This window comes from Scatophagus argus, chromosome 20 (genome assembly GCF_020382885.2).
Source record: "Scatophagus argus isolate fScaArg1 chromosome 20, fScaArg1.pri, whole genome shotgun sequence".
Taxonomy (NCBI): domain Eukaryota; kingdom Metazoa; phylum Chordata; class Actinopteri; family Scatophagidae; genus Scatophagus; species Scatophagus argus.
The window spans coordinates 2,612,822-2,634,218 of record NC_058512.1 but is presented as its reverse complement, the minus strand read 5'-3'; the positions used below and the strand labels follow the sequence as shown (position 1 = coordinate 2,634,218).

The 21,397-nt window shown below is 43.4% G+C and overlaps 2 protein-coding genes and 2 non-coding genes across 4 annotated transcripts; 1 reads left to right on the top strand and 3 right to left on the bottom strand.

The window, feature by feature from the left end:
• Positions 1-1,697: 1,697 nt before the first annotated feature.
• On the bottom strand, positions 1,698-5,014 carry rpl37 (ribosomal protein L37). The gene is made up of 4 exons (XM_046374593.1): positions 4,883-5,014; positions 3,958-4,093; positions 3,472-3,556; positions 1,698-1,809 (listed from the first exon to the last, which is right to left on the bottom strand). Exons 1-4 carry the CDS (start codon positions 4,883-4,885, stop codon positions 1,740-1,742), a joined length of 294 nt encoding a protein of 97 aa, XP_046230549.1. The 5' UTR covers positions 4,886-5,014; the 3' UTR covers positions 1,698-1,739.
• LOC124052181 lies at positions 2,448-2,526 on the bottom strand. Its single transcript, XR_006841959.1, has one exon. It is a non-coding gene; the product is annotated as a small nucleolar RNA SNORD72 (small nucleolar RNA).
• LOC124052182 lies at positions 4,169-4,248 on the bottom strand. Its single transcript, XR_006841960.1, has one exon. It is a non-coding gene; the product is annotated as a small nucleolar RNA SNORD72 (small nucleolar RNA).
• Positions 5,015-6,091: 1,077 nt separating the features above from the next.
• LOC124051677 (homer protein homolog 1-like) lies at positions 6,092-21,307 on the top strand. Its single transcript, XM_046375273.1, has 10 exons — positions 6,092-6,253; positions 6,427-7,264; positions 14,369-14,525; positions 15,235-15,366; positions 15,483-15,575; positions 17,172-17,314; positions 18,813-18,972; positions 19,068-19,178; positions 19,281-19,361; positions 19,595-21,307. The coding sequence occupies exons 2-10, from the start codon at positions 7,260-7,262 to the stop codon at positions 19,781-19,783; spliced, it is 1,071 nt and encodes a 356-aa protein (XP_046231229.1). The 5' UTR covers positions 6,092-6,253; positions 6,427-7,259; the 3' UTR covers positions 19,784-21,307.
• The last annotated feature ends 90 nt before the right edge of the window (positions 21,308-21,397 follow it).

Sequence of the window (21,397 nt, the reverse complement as noted above, 5' to 3'; positions counted from 1 at the left end):
CTCCTTTGTCGCCCCCTGCTGGGACCTGGGGGGACTGCACCCCGCTCCTGCCCTCACACAGGGTCACTTCAGTGCTTTTGATACGCAATTGGGAGAGGCAGGAGATTAACGTTCATCCTGTGGGACAGGATGAAATTTTTTCCTCCCAGCACACAAAATACAATTCATTTGCACAGTAAGAAAGCACACAGCAATGGAGGAATCCCATTTGGTTGCTCCAGTTTCAGGGTCTTGGTCCTGGTGGCCTCAAAGTGCCCTCTTGGATGTCTCTGCTGTGGATAAAAGATGATTATCAGAAGACAATGTGATAAAGTGCCCCCCACAGATGTAAACATGTGATAATATAGAGATAAGCCGTAGTGAAGCTGGCAGAAGAACTGCTTTAAAATGCCAAAACAGGAGGGCTCAGCGCTCTCGCAGAGGTGAAAAGTATTTTGGCAGCGTGGGGGAGAAACCCTGTGCCAGTGTGTAACAGCAATACTGAGAAATCCTGCTGCTGTGAAACCCTGGCAGGCTTATCTGTGATTGATGACACTCTCTGCCCCTGCACTGTGCGGTTGCATACTTTCCAGATCCACCAACTGATTAAACATTTTTTGCCCTTGTACAAACAGAGAAGGCAGAAAGCATAGCATTAAACAGCCTTCAAGGCATAATACACTCATTAGAACGGAGCGTTGATATCTCAGAGACTCACACGGACTCTTCATGTTTCAGAGTCCTGCAGTTTCTTGCTGGGGAATTCATCCTCACTCTTGTCCAGGATTCGGCAGGAAAGCACAGAAAACACCTGGACTGCTGGTTTTCTCCACAGACGTTTTCCAGCTGCGGCCATTAAACTCAAACTGCGGACTCATTTGTAAACCGACTTCCCTCCAGTTGTCATCTGAGAGCTTTCAGTATTGTTTGTTACTCCTGTTAAATATTTAGACTTGTTTTATTGTTGAAGACGTTTGGAAACTGCTGCTTTGTCGTTAAGGCTGCATGTTTGTTGGATGAAACCAGACGTTCTTTGCAGCTCGAAAAGTGAAAGAGGTGCTCAGTTCGGCCCTGGAACAGCTTTTCATTCAGCTCTAAAATGAATAAATTGGCTTCATAAACTTCTCGTATGCTGTGACCATCTAGACTGCAACATTACACTCCTAATGATGTTGTTTTCCAACAGCAGCTGAAGACAAAAAACAACAGCTCATTTGCAGAACGTGTAAATCAGGGCCACAGAACTTTAATGTGCAGATTTTTCAGCACGTTACTGATCAGCCCAAAATTAAAACGTCCCCACAGCTCCAGGACCGAAACGGCACCGACACGGCTGTACGACTCCCAGCGTGAGCCACTGCAGGAACATCTCTGCGAGTTTCACAAAGTTGTGAGTGCAGTGTGGAGTCGTAAGCAGGAGCAGTAGATGTAGTGGTGTGTATTTTTTGTAAAATCACAAGCAGCTCAGACCTCATTGATGTCCCTCCCACAAAACCTCCAACATTAATATAGCAGTTCACCAATTTGAAAACACCATTTATTTCACATTTGCGTTTAGTTTGGACATGACATGTGAAACTCTTTTTTACTCAGGTCTTGCACAAATTAACCAAGTGGGAGTCAAGTCTGGATATTTAACCTGCTGACATCGATGATCTTGAGTTCTGCCTTTACTGGTCAGACAATAAAAGCTTAAAGATCAAGAGACAAGACTGAAATTCCTGTTTAACATCACATTTATTTAACCAAAAATGTGTCTTTTAGGATGAGCTGGAGGCGGCCACTGCAGCACGTCTGGGCTTGGGGGTGGTGCCTTCCCGGAAACCATTCCTGAAAACACACACACAGGAAAAAACAGTGAGGCTGATGCAGATGATGATGTTATTTACGCCACAGTTTACCATCTCCTGCCAGTGGTTACCGGATGCTTAGCTAACTAGCTGACCAGTTACTGCAGCTGTTGTGAGTTGATGATTAATTCTCAACTATAAATATTTACTGCTCCTCAGCTTGTTTAGACACGAGGATAAACTGTAAGTTTATCTCTAACTGCAAGAAACCGTGACATCAACTGGTGCTCATGTTTTTGGCAGAAAGCAAACAAAAACTGGTCTCTCAGTGAAAGCTGAAGCACAAGAACAAGACAAGAACCAACTAACTCAAGTTTACTGCGATTTGGCATCAGTAGAAGATATTTTGACTTTAATAACACATTTAAATAACACCAAGTTGACTCAAGTGTCCCAGTTATCAGCATATACAAAACCACTGGCTAAAAGAGACATAAATAACATCTACAATAGTTTTCAAAGATGGGACAATACAGTAAAACCTACAGACTGACCGCTCACTTTAATATGCTGATAAAACCGATTAACATGAATTAAAATGCGTTCATTTTGCTAGCGACACCCAGAAACCTTCTCAAGGCTCAGAGTGTCCCTTTTCATGTCACTGACTTACAGTGAAGCTTACCTCAGAGAAAATGCTGATATCACATTGAATTCATTTGTTCAGACATTTTTTTTCTGCCATCATTGGTAAGCAGCAGTGACAAGAATCTCAATACTGCATTTCTCCGACAAATCTCTAATATTTTATAGTGTGATGCTGTGGAAAAAAAACACAACTATACACGAGATGCTCGGCCACTGCTGGAGTGAAAGGCGCATTACGATTACAAAAGCAAACACAGTTGCTGTTACCACAGATATTTAGTTTACATTTTCAGGTTTATATCATCTCACACTATGAAGCCGTGCTGACTCATACACTCATTTCAACTTTCAAACCAGTTCAGTGGTGACAATCATCTTGTTTTTGTAAATATTTAAAAAATTGCTTACACTCATGTTGGTGGAAACCTTATTTATCCTCCCCAAACCACAACTTTCAAAGTTCTGACAACAAGAGATGATCACCACATATAATGCAAGGTGACATTTTTACAAACATTTATCTGACATTTCTGTTAGCCACTTCACACTGTAACCATTAAATCAACATAATCTCAGAGAGTAGTAATGTTGGTTTCCTCTTGGCAGATAACAGCAGAAATCTGGGGTTTATTAGGTGCTGCGGATAAGTCAGCACAACTCAACAATTGCAGTTCAAGTTGATGAAACCAAAATGAATCACTAAAGTGACGTATACTTGAGGTGTTCAGTATTTCTTGAACTGTTATAGGAGCGATTTCGAGCAAATTTGCACTGTGTCCTTTAAATAATCAGTCACTCGATTTAAGTACCCAAAGTACTTGGTTAGAAAAAAGCCAACAAGTCTTAGCACCCAGATGTTATTCCATCGTTTCCGTTGCTAATGTCTTGGCAATAAAAACCCATTTCACCTTTATGACACAGAAAAGCCAAATTAAACTGAATCGATGCAGAGATTTTTCTTCATAGCAGAATCAACATGTAACTAGCAGCACATCTGGAAACACTTGTTGTTCTGTTCCATTTTATTAAAGTATATTTCAGCTGAAGGTCTTACCTGAATCTGCGGTAGACGACCTTCATGTGTCTCAGACGGCCGGTACCAGTGGTGTTCCTCCTCTTGGCCTTGGCGCTCCAGTTGTCTACAAAACAAAAGTCCACATGCATCAAGGAAGCCTGGCCAGGCACATCAACGCAGAGCTGGGTAAAGTGCCGACAGACACAAGGTAGGACTCGGGATTTGTTGTTTGTAATTTAAATTTGACTTTCCGATCCGAGACTGATTCATATATATAATTCAGTGGTACAACCGTATGAGCATGTTCCACCTGAGAATAACGATCAATGACTGTGGATGTCACCATGCAAAGAATTAACAACACCCTACTCTTAAAGAGTTAGAGTCACTCAAAAGCTCCAACAGCAGAACATTTTCACATCACGCTGCTGTGGGCTGACAAACACGCTCAAAGAAAACATGTTTGTCTCGTGCATTTACCTGCTCATTTTAGAGCCATGAAAAACAAATCGGCGAGTGACTTACACTTTCTCTTGCGCTTCTCGGGGTAGCCGCACTTGCCACAGGAGGACTTCTGCAGGTGGTAGGCCTTGGACCCGCAACGACGGCACAGGGTGTGCGTCTTGTTCCGGCGCTTACCGAAAGATGATGTTCCCTTGGTCTGAGGAGTAAGAAATGAGATGTCAGTCCCTAAACAAACTCTAAAGGCTTCACTGCATAGTTCAAAGCTCTGGCAGCCTTGTCTCAGCACTTAAGGTTGAATCACAGGAAGTCATTTGTTCAGACATTTGTGTTTTGAGACATCATTGACAAGACTCGTGAGGCACTAACGTTGATCAGTACTTCATGGTGGATGTAAGGGATGCAATAATATTGATCACTGCGTCATTGTTAAGCAGCATTACTGACATTTAGGTTGTTATAAGGCCCACAAAAGGGGACATCTCGTCCAAAGTCACTGGCCTGAAAATCGTTTACAAGTATGCACTTTTTTACAGTAGCAAGTTGTCAAATTAGTACACTTAAGAGGAAGCTCACTCAGTGCTACACACAGCGCTAAGTGAACTAGCTAGTTATGCTAGCCGCTATGGAAATGCTAGTAATCCATTAAACTGGCTACCAAATCAATAATAACAATAATTCACTCGTGGTCACACACAGATTATAACCGAATATCTTCAAAGTAATCGACACGTTATCCGTTTTTATTCTCTCGGCTAAATCAGGCCCATTTTACACACTGAACCTCAAAGCTATGAGCAGCAAATAAATGCTGGATGGATGCGAAAGAAACAACGTTAACTACATTAAAATGAAGGTTTGTCTCAAAAATACTTCATCCAAACAGCAACAATGTTTATCCGACATCAAAACACCAACACTGCGATTCAGATAAATCGCACATTACACAGATGTTAACAGATTTCTGTCTGCCAGCGTTTCAGCTCACCATTTTCGTCCGGTGGCTAAGGGAAAAGAGGCCGGAAGAGAGCCTTGTGCCCCATCAAATCACATCCGTGCTGTTTCCTGTGTTACACCGAAATGTGACCCTGTGAAACAAGGGATTTGACTTGAGTTTTTTGGTTATTCTCAGTGTACTAACAGATAGAACAATTAAAGATATAAGAAGAAATAGAGTTAAAACAGGGGCAACAAAACAGAACAAAGAAGGATCAGAGAAAACGCTAAACTTTTATGCACATAAAAACACCGTAGGGTATCAAACATTTTTTGTGAAATTTGATCAAATATCTGGCGAAATACAAAACGCCGTGCATAGAGTATTTATTTATTTATTACAGTAGGACAATGAAGATTGAAACAATTTGAAAGCTTGAAATTCAGTTAAAAAGGGTTGGAATGTCTTTAACTACGTTTTAAATGCAAAAAATATAAATAAATAAAAGTTAAAGTTAAAACCACCGTAACCACAGTTTGTATTTAAAATTTCTTCCTTCATAGCTTTTCAACACATTTTCAGAGTTTCAAAATTCAGAGCAGGTTTGAAACCTTGTAAATGGTGGTCGGAATACTAATGTGCATATGTTGTGGGATAAAAAAAAAGTTTTGAAACGTGGACTTATTATACATAAAATGATGTTACATTAGATACTTTAAGACTTTTACTCAAGTACTGCTCGTATAGGTATCTTTCACCTATAGCAATATTTTAGTATGATATCTTTTACTCAAGTATTAATTTTGGATTTACAACACTGATTACTGTTTGCTTTCTGCTGAGTCCAAGATTGCGTACGACATTATCGATGTCCGTCACTTTGACAGATTCCGTCATAACATATGATGACCCTTCATTTTGATTTTGATATTTTTTGACGACGATGAGACATAGCCTAGATAGGAGAGTATTTTTTTAAAAAAGTGGATTTCGTCCTGCTTTTGTGTGTTTTGAGTAAATTATTGGAGTGTACATTTTTACCTCGCTGATTTTATCCTAACAACCGTACAGACTGGTTCGCTACTTTTCCTTATGGTAAGTTTTAAAAAACATAATGTGTTATTATAATGCCCAACGGTAACTGTAGGTCATCCACACTTCTCCCAAAAATACTAGCTACAACTTTTATTAAACCCACGCTGGACGCGAGGAAAAACTTTATTACCAATTACGTCCAATTTCAGCGGTTACGTGATGACGTCGTTAGATTAATGCTACCCACAGAGCAGCAGCAGCAGAGGCAGAGGATGGAGCAAATGAATGAGATGTGGGTCGATGAGAGGATAAACCGGCCGATGGAGCATCAGCATCGTACCTTGACATGATCTGAATCCCGGGTTGACGCTTACGCTTGAATTACAAGTGAATAACTGAGATGGGGAATCGGTTTGTTCAGCAATAACTGCACATATATTATTAGCCTATAGATCTTTGGTCAGCATCGACATCTGTGAAGCTTTTTGTCTTGGAGGAGGAGGCGGGTGATAAAGCCTGAAGTATGCACCGAGTGATTTATGTCTTTTCTGTAAAAACAGAGATGAAGCCCCGTCTTGAAAGAAGATGTCCCTCATCAGCAAGCGGCGGCAAACGTCTCACTTGCGGCAGTAAAACACTTGGTTGAAGGATTTTAATGGCACAGCCGACGGCGAGAGAGAGCCAGCGACTGAAACCGGGATTTATGAACAGTCGGTTTATTGAGATTGAGCGGTGAGATTTACTGGTTTGTTTTCTCTACACGGACCGGTCTGTCTACTGTTGGTCATTTTTCAGCGTTGTCCTCTGTGGAGATCACACACACCAGCAGCAGTCAACGGAGTATTTACATTAAGCTAGCAACGAATGGATAAAGCTAGCTTATTTAGAGACTGTGCGATATTTTACCGGTTAGACAACATTTTTGGTACTCCCCTTCTCTTCCCGTCATCATTTTCTCCTTTTATTTAAAAGGGCGATTTTGAAAGCTTAATTTGGTTATAAATCACTCTGCCAGTCCTGTCAGCCTCGTCCCGTGTTTAGCTCGATAATCCTCGTTTGCGCTTAACTGGTTGGTTTAATTTAAGCTAGCTAACAGTAGTAGCCGCTAGCGTCTGCGCTGCTTCTCGCTCATCATGCGTTCACTGACACGGCTGCTGGGATGAAACCAACACCCCACCAAAATGAAGTCAAGGGCATGACAACAACAAGCCATGTCGGACTGAGAAGAGCACCGTGGCTCCGTCGGCCGTGAAGTCACAACAACCAGACAGACACAGAGAGAGAGAGAGAGAGGGGATCAAAAGCTGAAGCTAACCTCCAGCCTGTTCACACCGCCCTCAAGAGACCCGAGAGAGAGGATCATTTTCGAATCAAGCCTCCAAATCCAGCCAAAATGGGGTATGTAATTAACTTGCTGCACGGCGAAATGACGAAGCTTACAGTTGTCTCTCTCCACATGTCAGAGTATGTCTGACTTTGTTATTTATTAGATTTGAGCAGCCCCTTCAGCAGACCCCAGCAGGGCACCAGAGCTGAGTCTCTGCTGCACAGTCTGGCAAACACTGCTAGCTAGCCACCCATGGCTAACTGTATGAAGTCCCCCTGTCATCTCCTGACACCCTGTCAATACTGAAGAAAATGTTTGGCCAGACAGAGCAGACTGGTCCCAGAGACACAACACTTACACCACGTACGGCAGACAGACGCAGCTGTCCGTTATAACATCAACACACAGCGTCCATACACTGTCGTTTTAGATTACTGAAGCCAAAAGATCAGGCTGCTATTGGTGAACTGATGGTCAAACATGAGAGCTCAGACAGTTGTATATTTGATACGAAGTGGTAAGACATTATTGTTTTTTGTCTATTCCATAGGAAAATCTAGCTTAAAAAAGAGTAATAATTTATTTCATGCTGCCAACTGAAATCCCTTTCACAGAATAAGGATCTGTCCTGTGCTTGGCTCGTGCAGTAATGCATGTATTTGAACCTGCAGATGTATGGTGACCCTCCTGATCAAGAGCGACCTAGTTCTTACTCCAGATGAAAGCAGAGGATGTAGCATGTGATTGGTTTGTTGTCATATTGTGGTCGGAGTGGGGTGGGGTGAACTGCTTACCTCCTCGTGCAAAGCACATCCTCTGTAATTCTCAAGGCCAATGGTTATAATCCAGTCAACAATCAATTCCCCAGACACACAGAGGGAGGGAGGGAGCGTGTCCAATGTTTGCACTTACCCCTTAATTAGCAAGTCAGACTTAGCTCTTCCAACAAGTGCTGGAGCTTCTGTTCTTGTATAATTGATGGTTGGAAACAAGCTTTCCTGCGGAAACTTGGCTCTTTTGAATAAAACAGTGTCCAGGCAATAACATCTACTTATCTGGTCAGGCCAATCAGTCAGAGTTTAACTTGCCACCAGCATGTTTTCACTGGAGACAGACACATATTTCTGGAGCGCAGTGGTGGCAGCGACTGACCACAGTCACAGGAATTTAGGCAGCAGTGAGCACATTATATGCAATAGTGAGATAACACCTCCTTTTTGCAAAGCCTTATTTCTCCAACTCTTATGTCTGAAGCACATTAGGCAACAGAACAGAATTTCTACCAATTTGTTGTTTTAGCTTCATTGACAGACATGACTAAAGAAAATCTGTGCTGACAGGAGCTGGCGAGGTCCTTTTACACTGTTCACCGGAGAAAGGAGAGAGAAAAGTGGTCAAAGCATGTGATGGGCTAAAAACAGGCTGTGAATTCAAACACTGTTGGAAGTTTAGGACCAAAACAATAAAGTGTAAACAGGGCAACTTCATGTAAACCTCTGTTTTTGAGGGATTTTTTTTAGTAATAATAAAAACTTTATTTATGTAGCAACTGGAAAAAATACAACATGTTTTACAGTGAAATTAAAGAATCAAAGTAAAACAAAGAAATTTAATAAGCAACTGTTTTCATAATTGATTTTGTTTTGTGATCTGAGTTTCCCGAATGTGTATACTTCCTGTTTTTTTCTCTTGCTCTGTGGTATTAATCAGAAATACATGTTCTTAGTGGACGTAGCAGGATCGTGTAGCCATCTGTCAGCTCATTTGACTTTACTTAGCACCATGTTTGTCTTTCCATAACTTGCTATATTCTTCTTTCACTCCCTTTATTGGTCCCACTTTATTTTTCATGCACGCCAAGAATGAGTGATCTGAAACGGGATAGTATGAGCTGTCACTTTCTGTCACTCATTACGTCCAGACAGTGTAGCAGCAGTGAAAACCACAGTGAAAGCTCTGAGCCTGCTCAATGGCATATGGGTGTTTTTAAACCGGAGGTTGTGTGTTGCCAAGCCCCCGCTGCCTCTCTCTGCGAGCGGGTGAACCGGCAGGGACGCTGGGATCGGATTGGGTGAGGGAGCATGTGGGAAGCAGAGGGACAGATCGAGTTGGAGGATGTTCACAGCTCCTGACCGGCCCCGTGTCACGTGGCCGTTGCCATGACAACACGGCAGCTAAGTTAGTAATGCAGGGTTATTTTTCCTGCTACACAAACGCCAGAGCTCCTCCAGTTGTACTTTGTATTTTATTTTATTTTATCACCGCATTCTGTCACATACAGTATAAGAGATGAATGTTTACTATTTTAGCATGGCTTTTAATTCTTTAAATGGAAGCAGTACTTTATCGTAAGGCATTGAAATAAGGATCAAATATGCATTGCAGTTGCCATAGTTAGCCCAATAATCAGTAGTCCGTTTTCAGAAAAGTAATCTGAAATTATTTTGACAATTAGTAATTTTAAAGCAAAAATGCAAAAAATCCATAAGCATCTCTTTAAAAAAATATGTATATATATATTTTGGACTCCTGGACAAAAATAATAGTTTGAATATTTGTTTGGATATTTTGATAGCTATGTATTAGTTTTTCCTGGTGTTTGATGCGTTAAACAGTCACTTGTTGGTATGAGGATCAGTATGGCACTCATCCACTCGATGTCCTGACTGGCCACACCAGCAGCATGTCGTGATACAGACCACGCTGTACATAGTTAGAAGATAATCTGAACACATCACCCTTTCAGTCACAGACAGTGCTTGTCTCTGTTTCCCAGTATACAAACGCTGGTGTCTGTGCGCGTGTGTCTTCTGTTTTCAATGTTTCTGCTGGTTATAAGTGGATAACTGCTGATTTGATAACATCTGCGGTCGGATTCCTCTGTCGAAGCACTTGTCATTGAGACTTGAATGCCACAGTACGTTTCATTGTGAAAAGGGATTATGGGCTAACAATCGCCAGACAATCTCATAGACACACACACACACACACACACACACACACAAAACACAACACCACTGGGTGTAGATTTTGATCTAGGCCACGCTGTCAGACTATTGACACCCTCAAATATAAAATAACCACTCAAACTTGGTAAGAGCACCCACTTCAGTAAGGAGCAGAGCTGAGAGGGCCACTAGCTGCATGGCTAACTGAGCTAACTAGCTACGAGCAGCTACGGTTAGCAGCCATTGGCAGTTACTGTGTAGTGGTTCCTCACTGTGAGGAAGGCAGGCCTGTGTGCAACCATAAGCAGCTCTGTTTCCAGTGCAGCAGACCCAGCTGAACATGTTGTCCCCAGAAGGTGTTCAGATGTCCACCAAACACACCAGTTAGTTCCCATCCTAAAAGCCTTTTCTCTTGTACATTGGAAGTGAAACATACTGTCAGTCAATTAATTAGTCAGTTGACAGAAATATAATGGGGATCTGTTTAATCTTCAAACATGAATATTTGCTTTTTTAATGTTTCCAGAAACGGAGCCAACTTAAGCTTAATTACTTAGCTACAGCTGACAAAATCTGATAGAAAACACTGCTGGTTTTACATAATATCTTCTGATAGATAATACGGAAGAGCAGCTGTAGGCAAATCATGTCTTCATGGTGATGGGTGACTTGCACGAAACCTCTACATCAAAGGCAAATACAGAACCAGAACTGTGATGCATTGAATCCAGTCACAGCAGCGCAGCAGCTCTACTGTGCTGTTAAACCTGACTGTCATCCTGACATGTACGTGCTTATCGATGGAACTCTAAAATGTCATACCGGTGCAACCTTAGTGGAATCTAACACTTTATTTCTCCCTTCTTGGCATGAGTTTGTTCACCAACATGCTGTATGTAGTACCATATATTCTGGCTCCACTGTTAAGCTGCCAGCCTGTGGATGCCATGCACACACCCTCACATTACCACAGTCTCGCTGATTAAGTGTGGCTATCTTTAAATAATATCTGTCTCAACTCTGCTGACTTAATTAACACACTGACACAAGACGAGAGGTTCCCAGAGAGGGGAACAATCACTGTGTCCCAGCGGAGACCTGGGACACTCAGCTTCCAGCCAGGCAATTAAATCTGCTTTTCCTGGAAGACTGGCAGATATGGGGATAAACATCTTAGACCAAATCTACATTAAATTAGTCCTGTGCCAAGATAAAGAGACTGTTTTATGTTGCTGGTCTGTCACTGGTTCAGTCCCTGACTCCTGACAACTGTGTTGAAGTGTCCTCGGGTAAGATACTGAACCACAAATTGCTACCAAAAGCACGGCCTTCATCTGTGTGTGTGTGTGTGTGTGTGTGTGGGTCGGTGAGACCAGGAAAGCGCTATAGGACTGTATTTGCTATTTGTTATGAGCATTCGGTGCTTCTGTGTTTGTCTTTTTTGGGCGAGGTGGCTGTTTGAGAAAGTCCACGCTGGTTTAGTTTAGCCTGTTGTTTGCTCAAGCAGATACAGCCAGGAGATTACATGGCTACCCACACACAGATTTAAGAAACAAAAGATGATCTTACTCTGGTGTTTTATAGCCTGACTGAAGCTGCCCAATCAATCAGCAAGAGCCTTCTTTTTAGATTTTGTCCATTTGTGACTGACAGAGCTGTGTGAAATGTGATCTCAGTCATCGAGAACCTGTGCAGCAGAAATTGGAAGTGACTATGCTTTGCAATTTGGATACTCATTTTGCATTTTGATACCTGTGTCAGATATGGTTATCGACACGGAAACCAAAACACTTACAGACGTCACAATGTGCCCGCAGCATTGCCCTACGGATTCAGACTGAAGTGTCTGAGTGATTATTGACTGGATTAGCATCAAATTCAGTGGCAGTCTCACAGTTTGTCCAGTGACTGAAACCTTTCTCCATGCAAAACATGGAGCCACACATCACCAGACTCACATGTTTGTTTCTGGTGCAGACATGTGACTGAGCCTTTTTGTAAGGAACAAGTTGCCTTTTGATCTTGAATGAATGTAATTTTCACTGCAATTGTAAAAACTTAATTTTATCTCCTCCATTATATTTTTTACAATCCTTCATTCTTTTGAGCGGAACAAGATGACTTTCAAGCATCAATCCCACGCTTTGATATTTTGAAGGAAACCATAATTTGGGACGTTTCCAAACCAAGTCTGTATGTCTCCGGGCAAAAAATCTGCTCCTAGTTTCCTGTGGATTTCCACAAGTGTTCAGAGCAGACCAGCCTGGGAGCTTTTCATCCATAGCAGTGCTGGTCTCTGCATGTTAGCACAGGTGCCTTCAGGTCACCTTTGGCATCCACCCCCAGTGTTCGCCCTGCTGCTCAGCTCCGGCCTGCACACGTGCGAGGCCCAGAGATGGTATCGTCCTGCTGCTTTTCCCAGCCAAATCATTCGAGCTTGTCACTTTGCGCTGCCTGTGTGGCAGGTTAAAGTGAAAGTGGTGTCCAAAATGAAGTGAGTGACAGCCAATCGGCAGCAGTGTCTCCACAGCTGCACCCGGCACACTGAAATGGAAGTGCACCGACTCTCTCCGGGGTATTGATCTGAACCCACATGTTGTTGTCAGTCAGTCAACATGTTGTGTAGTCTGATCTCCGCTTTGACGTGCAGGCTGCTCAGCAGGTGCACCAGCGCTGAAGAGCAGCACGGAGATCCTCGGCTGTGACTTGAGTCACCCCTCAGGGTCTCGGGACTCGTCTGTCATCTCTGAAGCAGCACAGTTTCTGCACTCACAGGGGGATGATGGCTGTCCACGTCTGTGTGGGCTCTGCTGCATTGTTCAGCTCTGTTATTTTAAAAGTAGAGGAAAATTAGCATATCTGCTCTTAAAAAAACTGCATCATTCCTGCTTGATTTTTATCTTAACCGCCCACAAACGAGGCAGCAAGTTTCAAGAAGGACGCTCTGTCTTCTTCCCCTCCTCCTGCGTCCAGGTCACTTATAATAAAGTATGTTTTTTTTGTTGTTGTTTTTTCACAGCTATTCTTTTTCAGTTTAATGTATGTGTTGGATTCAGTGGGGACATCGCACATCGTCCCAGTACCGTCCCACTGCGTGACACTGGTGCAGCAGTGTTGCAGCAGAGTAAACAACATTTAGGCCGTCTGAACCCCAGTGTTATGACTGCCTGTGTGACATTATTTTGTCAAACTTCCCTAACGATTTATTTTGTACATAAATCATTTTTAGTGATTTTGCCTCCATCAGCTGAAGACTGTGAGGTTCATTAACTCTGAGTAATGAAGTGATTGTGTCATTATGGTGTATTTGTGTGTTGGAACAGAATGTCTGCTTTTATGAAGCCAATTTCAATATTTGCAGTTTCATTTTTTTTTCTACCAAGTCATTTTTTCCAGATACAAACGTAATTTATGTCGATTATGTCTGCCGCTGCGTGCCACAAGTGAAGAGACTTTTCATATGTCTAACACTTGTGTGTGTGTGTGTGTGTGTGAGGACATTTGTTCGTAAACTCAGTTGTTTTCAGAGTAAAATGTATTTTTTCCTTGTCGAGTCCCTGGTAGTGCAGTAACACAGCAGACAGTGAATTATGGATGTGCTGGGATTTGGGAAGCTGTTTCTCTCTCGCTCCTCTGGTTCATCACATTCCTTAACACTTCGTTCATTCGCAGGTCAGCGTTAGATAATCGATGCCGAGCTTTTGTGTCTTTGTGTTTGATTGTCGTTAAAATTTATACGTTCAGGGTCTCCTCTGGATTTTGGTGATCCTGCACCTTTCCCTTTAGCACCAGCAAAAGGCAAACCAAAGCGCTCACTTTCTGTGTGAAATCCTCCAGCATCTGTTAGCTGGACGGGCACATGAAGTTTGTGCAGACATTCCTGGTTCCCAGATGATGAGTCTTCATGACTTTGGTGAGGATGACATTGCTGGTTATTACTGAAACGTCCTGACAACCAGATGGTTTGCCTTGAAAGACATTCATCTTCTCCTTGAGATGAATTTCTTTTTGGGGTACGGATGAGTATTCTGGCCAAAAAAATAATATCACAAACTATTTAACTGCGATCCACAATCTTTTACTCAATTTTGAAATGCGATGTAGACTGTAGCCAGACTTGAAGCAACCTATAAACATCTCAGTTTTTACCATAATTCATTACAGATGGCTCTTTTTTGGCACGAGCACCCACCCCTCCACCGTCTGTTTCTCGGTTTTTCTCCACAGAGAGCAGCCCATCTTCAGTACACGGGCCCACGTCTTCCAGATCGACCCAAACACCAAGAAGAATTGGGTTCCCACCAGTAAACATGCTGTCACAGTCTCCTACTTCTTCGACAGTACCAGGAATGTATATCGAATCATCAGTCTGGATGGATCTAAGGTGCGTGAATACGGCTCGTACAGATTCCTCTTTAACGTTATTCTGTACGTTCAGTCAGACCAGACATTTGTTTTGTGGTCATTTCTTCAGAACTCAAAGCCGTATCTCATTTAATAAGAACTGAGGATTGTAAAATCTCTGCTCTCAGCGTCTGACTTGTCTGCCTCGGCCGACATGACGGGACGTTCGAGTCTGTCGTATCTGTGGCAGCGATTATTTTAGTCATGCGAGAGGAGCAGGGGTGGAGTTAGCGTCGTTATGTAAGAGCCTTTCTGAGTAACCGCTGCTGTTGTTGAACCAGCAACTTTTGCTGTGTTCTGCTGGAAATAGCAGAGACCGGGTGGGCTGCTGCTGCTGGAGGACACAGGACAACAGAAAGGCTTCTCAGACAGACAGACAGACGGAAGCCACACTGTGACACGTCTTTCCGGCTCTGTCTCTTTCCAAGTTGCACAAGTGAGAAAACTTTGTGAGAAACGTGTTTGAAATGTCGAAATGAAAATCCTCAGACCAGTCGATTTCCTACCAGTTCAAAATTGTGACTGTGTTGTGTTCAGTTCACCCAAACACCCAAATTTCTTTGTTTTGCTGAAATTTCTGTGACAACAAAAGAAAGAAGTCGGAAAAATAATAATAAGAAGAAGAATAAGGTAGGAGCTAGAGAGATAATTGCGCTGTAGCCCAGTCCCATGTGTTTCGTCCTCCACAGGCCATCATCAACAGCACCATCACCCCCAACATGACGTTCACCAAGACATCGCAGAAGTTTGGCCAGTGGGCCGACAGCCGGGCGAACACTGTCTACGGCCTCGGCTTCTCGTCCGAGAGCCACCTGACTAAGGTGAGAGCGCAGCAGGACTCAGACTTTGATCAAAGTGTGAATGTCCTCTGACGGATGTGAAGCCGTTGTTGAGTCATCACCCGTGCTGCTGTGTTTCCTGCTCCTGTTATTTCTAGTTTGCGGAGAAATTTGCTGAGTTCAAGGAGGCAGCGCGATTAGCCAAGGAGAAGTCTCAGGAGAAGATCGAGCTCACCAGCACTCCCTCTCAGGTAACAAACACTCAGTCCATGAACGCTCCGCACACCTGAGTCCTTCTTAGCTTTTATATTTTCAGGGTGTAGAAATAAAGCAACTTGCTGGAAATATGTGAACTGTCACACCCATCCTCGCATTTCCAAAACAGTGTCTAACTTGCCTGTGTTATATTAGTATGTTTTAACTCGCTGCTGCTTGCCGTCAGAGTGTACCACACACTGGACACAGAGACATGCAGCCAGGAGTCATATGTTAGTGAGGAAACTCAGAAACATCGTTAGAAGCACAGGATTTAAAGGACTGTGAAAGAAAACTGTGGACACATGAGATTATGGTTGCATGATTCATTTAAAAGCTACGAAAGCAACCATCTTACCTGTAAAAACAAGTTTCTCTCTCTTCAGTTTCTGTGCAAAACTGTCTGCCTCCTCATTAAACTCCTGGGATCCGACCAGATTACCAGTTACAAGGAAGATTTTCTTTAGAGTTTCCACCCGTTGTTTAGTGTGATCCAGGCACAAAAACTCATCTTGATCTCCTCTAAATCTCTTAGCCTGTCTGGTTTAATATGCTTTACGCTGGAGTTGGTAACAAGCCCCCTGCGACGCCGTAGTCCACCTGTGTGAATCTGTGCTCATTAGAGGTTAATGTAATCATGTACAGACCACAGCTGCGGTGCACCTTACGAGTCCTGATGTGAGAAGTTGTTTTACGTTTCACCCCGACGTGATGCTCACACTCAGCCACTGAGCTAACGCCTTGCGGCTTCTTCTACCTCCTCTGCTGTCCCCCGATGATTCCTCCTCAGGGTGGCGCTGTAAGAAGGACCGTGTTGTCTGTCAACACGCCTGTTAGAAAGAAGGTAATAAGAGATGAGAGGAATCATTTTCACGACTCTTACGACTTTCCCCAGTCTTGCCTCCTGTTAATGAAGCAAACCCCCATTTAGGTGTCTCCCATGCAGTACAGTGACGTATCGGGCACATTTCTTCATATCAGTTCACTTATTGTCATTGTTTTGGTATCTTTATTTCTTGGGAGAGCCATCAGACTAACAACCCTGTCTCTGTGAACCCCCCCCCCCCCCCCCCATTACACTTTCCACAGACAACCCTCCAGTCCTCCTCTTCTTCTGCTCTCAAAAAGGAACAGCTACTAAAATACTCAGACGAAATGTGAAGTGTGTTTTGTGCTCCCTGAGGAACCTCAGTACAAAGTTAACCCTGCAGCTGAGGTTCATTTTGTGCCCAGTGTTGAGTTCAGAGTGGGCATCAAAAGGCTCAGAATTCAGAGCATCCTGAATGACATTTCAGCAGGAATTTGTGTTAATTTTTGAGGGCATGAAGTCATTAACACCTAATCATCCAGATTTTAAAGGAACAGTTCAGATGTTTGGGTGTTTGTTCGCCTTCTTGCTGGGACTTCGATGAGTAGCAGCCGATTAGCTAAGCTTAGCATAGAGACAACTAAAACTGAGACAGGCTGTCTGTTTCCAGTCTTTGTGCTAAGCTAAGCTAACCCTCTGCTGGCTCTAGCTTCATGTGTAGCATACAGACATGAGATTGATCTTTGACAGAAGTTTTCCCCGTCTCACCGACGTGTCAAAGCAGGAGTCGGCACCAGGTGATCTGCAGTCACCTTTGACCTCTGAGAGCATCAACGGTACAGACGACGAGAGAGTCGCACCGAACACACCTCAGCACAGCGACGCCAGAGCAGAGCCTTCCCAGAATGCACTGCCCTTCTCGCACAGGTAAAGCGGAGCCGGGGAGGCCTGAGGTGTGAGAGGTCTCACTGCAGCTGATTTCGGTCACCTTCCTGGTTGTTAAATGACCTTTCAATAGTTAATGCGTCCTGATCACGATGTTGTCCCGTTCAGCAGTGAGAAATGAGTTACTCGCCCGTCAGCGACTCTCCGGAGTGCTGATTTAAAATGAAATTGGCGCAGCGCAGATCGCTGCAGCTCGTGTCTTGTGTCGATTCATTCATTCATTATTAATCTGGTCCCTCTGGGCCTCTGGACAGCATTAAAGCATTACAGTTCAACACCACGCAAGCTTCCTATTAATTATAAACCACTAAGTGAGTGGAGATGGTCCTGTCAGCCGAGCCTCAGGGGACAGTAATGCAGCAGACAGACTTTAAAAGAGTTAAAAACTTAAATGCTTTTCTTCTTACAAATAGATCCTGATCAGAAATGTCACACAACACACAGGACTTTGGTTTTATTTCAAGTTAAATGTTAGCGGACGATCCTCACTGTCAGCATTGTGGTCTAAAGGTGAAACCAACAATCACATCTGCCAAACAGCAGCTCGGTTGGACGCCCCTGACTAATTACTGGACGTATTTTTCCACATCAGTTGTTGTTTGTTGTACAGTTTGAGCTCACAGTTCCTGATTCACGATCAACAATCTCAGCTTTGGGCCAATCGGATGGATTTCTGCTCAGATGTCATGTGACCTGAGCGGTTCTCAGCTCTGATATCAGATGTGTAATAAACTGGGCGGAGCTTGTTTTAATATTACTGCAGCAGTACTCAGCACGTACTCGAAGTATCCGTCTGAACTTGAAGTTTGTCTGCGTTTTCCCAGATGTTTTTTGTTTTGTTTTAACCTGCCATTCGTTGCAGAAATGTACAAAGTAAGGCTGAATGTCTCATAAGCTGGCATGTCGAGGCCGGACAGGTAATCCGATAAAAAGCTGGTGGTTCCTGTCGTACACAGGAAGAATGAAAACACACAATAATGCTTATTGAATACTTTTACTGATGCTTTTTTTCCATTGTGATCTGATCTGGAGTCAGTCCAGGTCAGTTTGGTGTGACAGCAGCAGTGAACAGCCTTGGTATGCGAGGGGGTTGTGGGTGGATGACACCTGATAGGCAGCCGCTGCTCGCACAGCATGACGGCGAGCTGAGTTTAGCCGAGTCGTTTCTCTGCCTGCTTCGCTTACTGTTTGGTCAGGGTGAACTGGTGTTCACACGATTCAGTCTGAACAGTGAGTTTACCAAAGAAGGATAAAAGTTAAAATGTGTGTAAATAAACAATAAAAAGAGTAAAACTGCAGTTTATATCGAGACGTTTTGAGTCTTTCACCATAAAGTTGAATGTCTCTTCCCTGTGGTGGAGTATAACTAAGAAGTACATGTACTCAAGTAACATTTTGAATTCACCACGCTGAGTATCTTTACGGCACGATTTTTCCACTTTTACCAAAGTAAAGCATCTGAATTCTTGTCCCATCCCAGTTCATCCAGCATCACTAAACACTGGGAGGCGGAGCTGGCGGCGCTCAAGGGGAACAACGCCAAGCTGACGGCGGCTCTGCTCGAGTCCACAGCCAACGTCAAGCAGTGGAAACAACAGCTGGCGGCCTATCAGGAGGAGGCCGAGAGGCTACACAAACGGGTATCGGCTGAGTCGCTGCGCGAGCGAACCGATGTGATTGGTTGGCCATGTTGTGATGGCGTCTCTGAAGGCTGGTGGTATTTGTGTTTTTCCAGGTGACGGAGCTGGAGTGTGTGAGCGGCCAAACCACCGTGAACAAATCCCAAAAAACAGAACTCAACCAAACCATAGAGGAGCTGGAGTTGGCTTTGAAGGCCAAGGAGGAGGTACGGCGAGTGTGCTGCTCGTTACGCATGATGGGACGACGAAGTGTTAACACGTGCAGCTCACGTAATCTTAATGCCTACTGTGTCTCTACTCACCTCCAGGAGCTAGAGAGGCTTAAAGCGGAGGTGGAGAGTGCCAACGAGTTCCAGGCTCAGAGAGACTCGCTCACACTGAAGCTACAGGTGAGTAACGCACGTGTTGTCGCACGGGCTGCAGCTCGCGCTCGTTTTGCCTTACAGTTTCAGGAAATGTGCGATCCTTTTGAGTCTGACCAAAAAAGTCTTTTAAAGGAAGGAAAAGAGTCACCCTTTGAGCCGATCTTCCTCTTCATAAGATGGTTTAAGAGTTTGAGAGCTCCTGTTTAAACCTGGTTTGAAGCACCAAGTTCTGAGTTTTGATTTGCCGTTTGTGTCAGGACACGGAGTCCAGGAACCAGACGCTGGAGGCCCAGCTGAGCGACCTGGAGCAGCGCCTGGAGAGCAGCCAGCAGGAGAGGGAAGCCTTTCGGAAGAGCCTGCGCTCGCTGCTGGAGCTGCTGGACAGCAAGATCTTCGAGCTGACGGAGCTGCGGGACACGCTGGCCAAGCTCCTGCAGGGCAGCTAAAGACACCGACACCACCACCTCCACCACCTCCACCTCCACCACAGCCAGCGCTCAGAGAACAAATCACCTGCATGTTGGCTCTCACACCGACACGTAAAGCAACTTGAATTCTCTCTCTTTTTCTTTTCCACATGTATACGATACGTGTAAAAGAGTATGTTTACACACAGCGTTATGCATTAACGGTACACACACGTTGTTACGGTACACGTTTACAAAGACGCCAAGTAAAGAGGCTTTGCTTGGACCATGCCTTCCCTCCGCTCCACTCTGGAAAACTCTCTAACGACACGTTAAAACTTCTTAACGACTTTATTTTTGTCTCTACGAATGTCATTCCGTTTGACGGGATGTTTTGTTGTTGTTGCTCCTTCAATCACAAAGACTTTTTTTTGTATTTAAAGACATCCTGTGCTTTTTGGATTTGGTGCATCCTGCTGTCGCCTGGAGACGGCGATCATTCAGATTTTCTCTTCCTCACGTCAACGTCAGCCAAAACGTACACTCGGAGTCACTGTAGAAGGACTCGGATGGGCTTTTCCTGCACTCTGAGCTCGATTCACTTTCAGTTATTTGGACTTTTGAAGGGGACGAGATGATCGAGGGTCTGATGTTCTTCTACAATATACGAGCAATACAAAAAGCATCAAGCATCAGAGGGTTGATGAACACTTTCCACTCTCACTTTCAGGTAATTTTACTCTCGGATACGTTTAGACCACAAGCGAGGCGGGATTTTATTCAACGGTCTTTCTTTCTATACACTTTTTCCTTTTTTTTTTTAAGAGTACTTCTATAACAACTTCATAGTGCACTTGTAAAAACGGAGTTTGTGTGTGAGTGAGTCAGCTGTTTTTCTTTGCCCCTCTCGTTTCTGTTGCGACTTGAAGTGCAATGATTGAATCCTTTTCTTTGTTAATTTATTAGCAAACTGCTCCTGAAGATGAAGGCGGAAGTTGTACAAAAGCAAAGATCTTTATTTACATCTCGTTTTCACTTTATCTTTTTTTTTTAATTAATATTGTTTGGTACGTGGGTGTCGAGGTGGTTCTGTTTTTGGAAAAACTGGCAATATTTTTGATGTATTTATCAGAGGGAATGAAAGCATAGCAGGCGATCGCAGGGTGGATTTGCAGAGAATTTTTTCTTTTGCCAAATAACGTTTTCCTGTACAGATTAGAATTTTTGCTGATGTTGCCTTTGGTACAGAGATGCATCAGTGGTAGCTGACTAGCGGTACTTTCTTTTAGCGGGATTTACTTTTGCCAAAAATTCAGCGACGTTAAGAGGAATACGACGTACACACCTGAAGAACACTATTTTAAGGGCTTGTTGACTTGGGGCTTGTTCGAGTACATTTGGGAGACTTGAATGACTTCATCACGTTGAAAATCTGTGAATATTGCAGCTTGGAAAGGGAAAAAAAACAAACATTTGAATACGAGTTTTAATTGTTGATTATATCACGTGCTTAAAAACACAAATTGTAATTTTGAGTTTATAGTAAAACAAAACCAAATGACATTCATGCAATCGTGTCGTTCTTTCAAAATCTGGGATTCAGATCTTTTGTATTTCATTTTAATTCAGTTTTTAGAGGCTTTACCGACAATT

Coding starts and splice junctions, on each gene's coding strand:
- rpl37 (XM_046374593.1), bottom strand. Junction 3,557..3,957: donor CGAGAAGCGCAAGAGAAAGT/GTAAGTCACTCG, acceptor TTTGTTTTGTAG/ACAACTGGAGCGCCAAGGCC. Junction 1,810..3,471: donor GTCGTCTACCGCAGATTCAG/GTAAGACCTTCA, acceptor GTGTGTTTTCAG/GAATGGTTTCCGGGAAGGCA.
- LOC124051677 (XM_046375273.1), top strand. Junction 14,526..15,234: donor TCAGTCTGGATGGATCTAAG/GTGCGTGAATAC, acceptor CGTCCTCCACAG/GCCATCATCAACAGCACCAT. Junction 19,362..19,594: donor CGCTCACACTGAAGCTACAG/GTGAGTAACGCA, acceptor CGTTTGTGTCAG/GACACGGAGTCCAGGAACCA.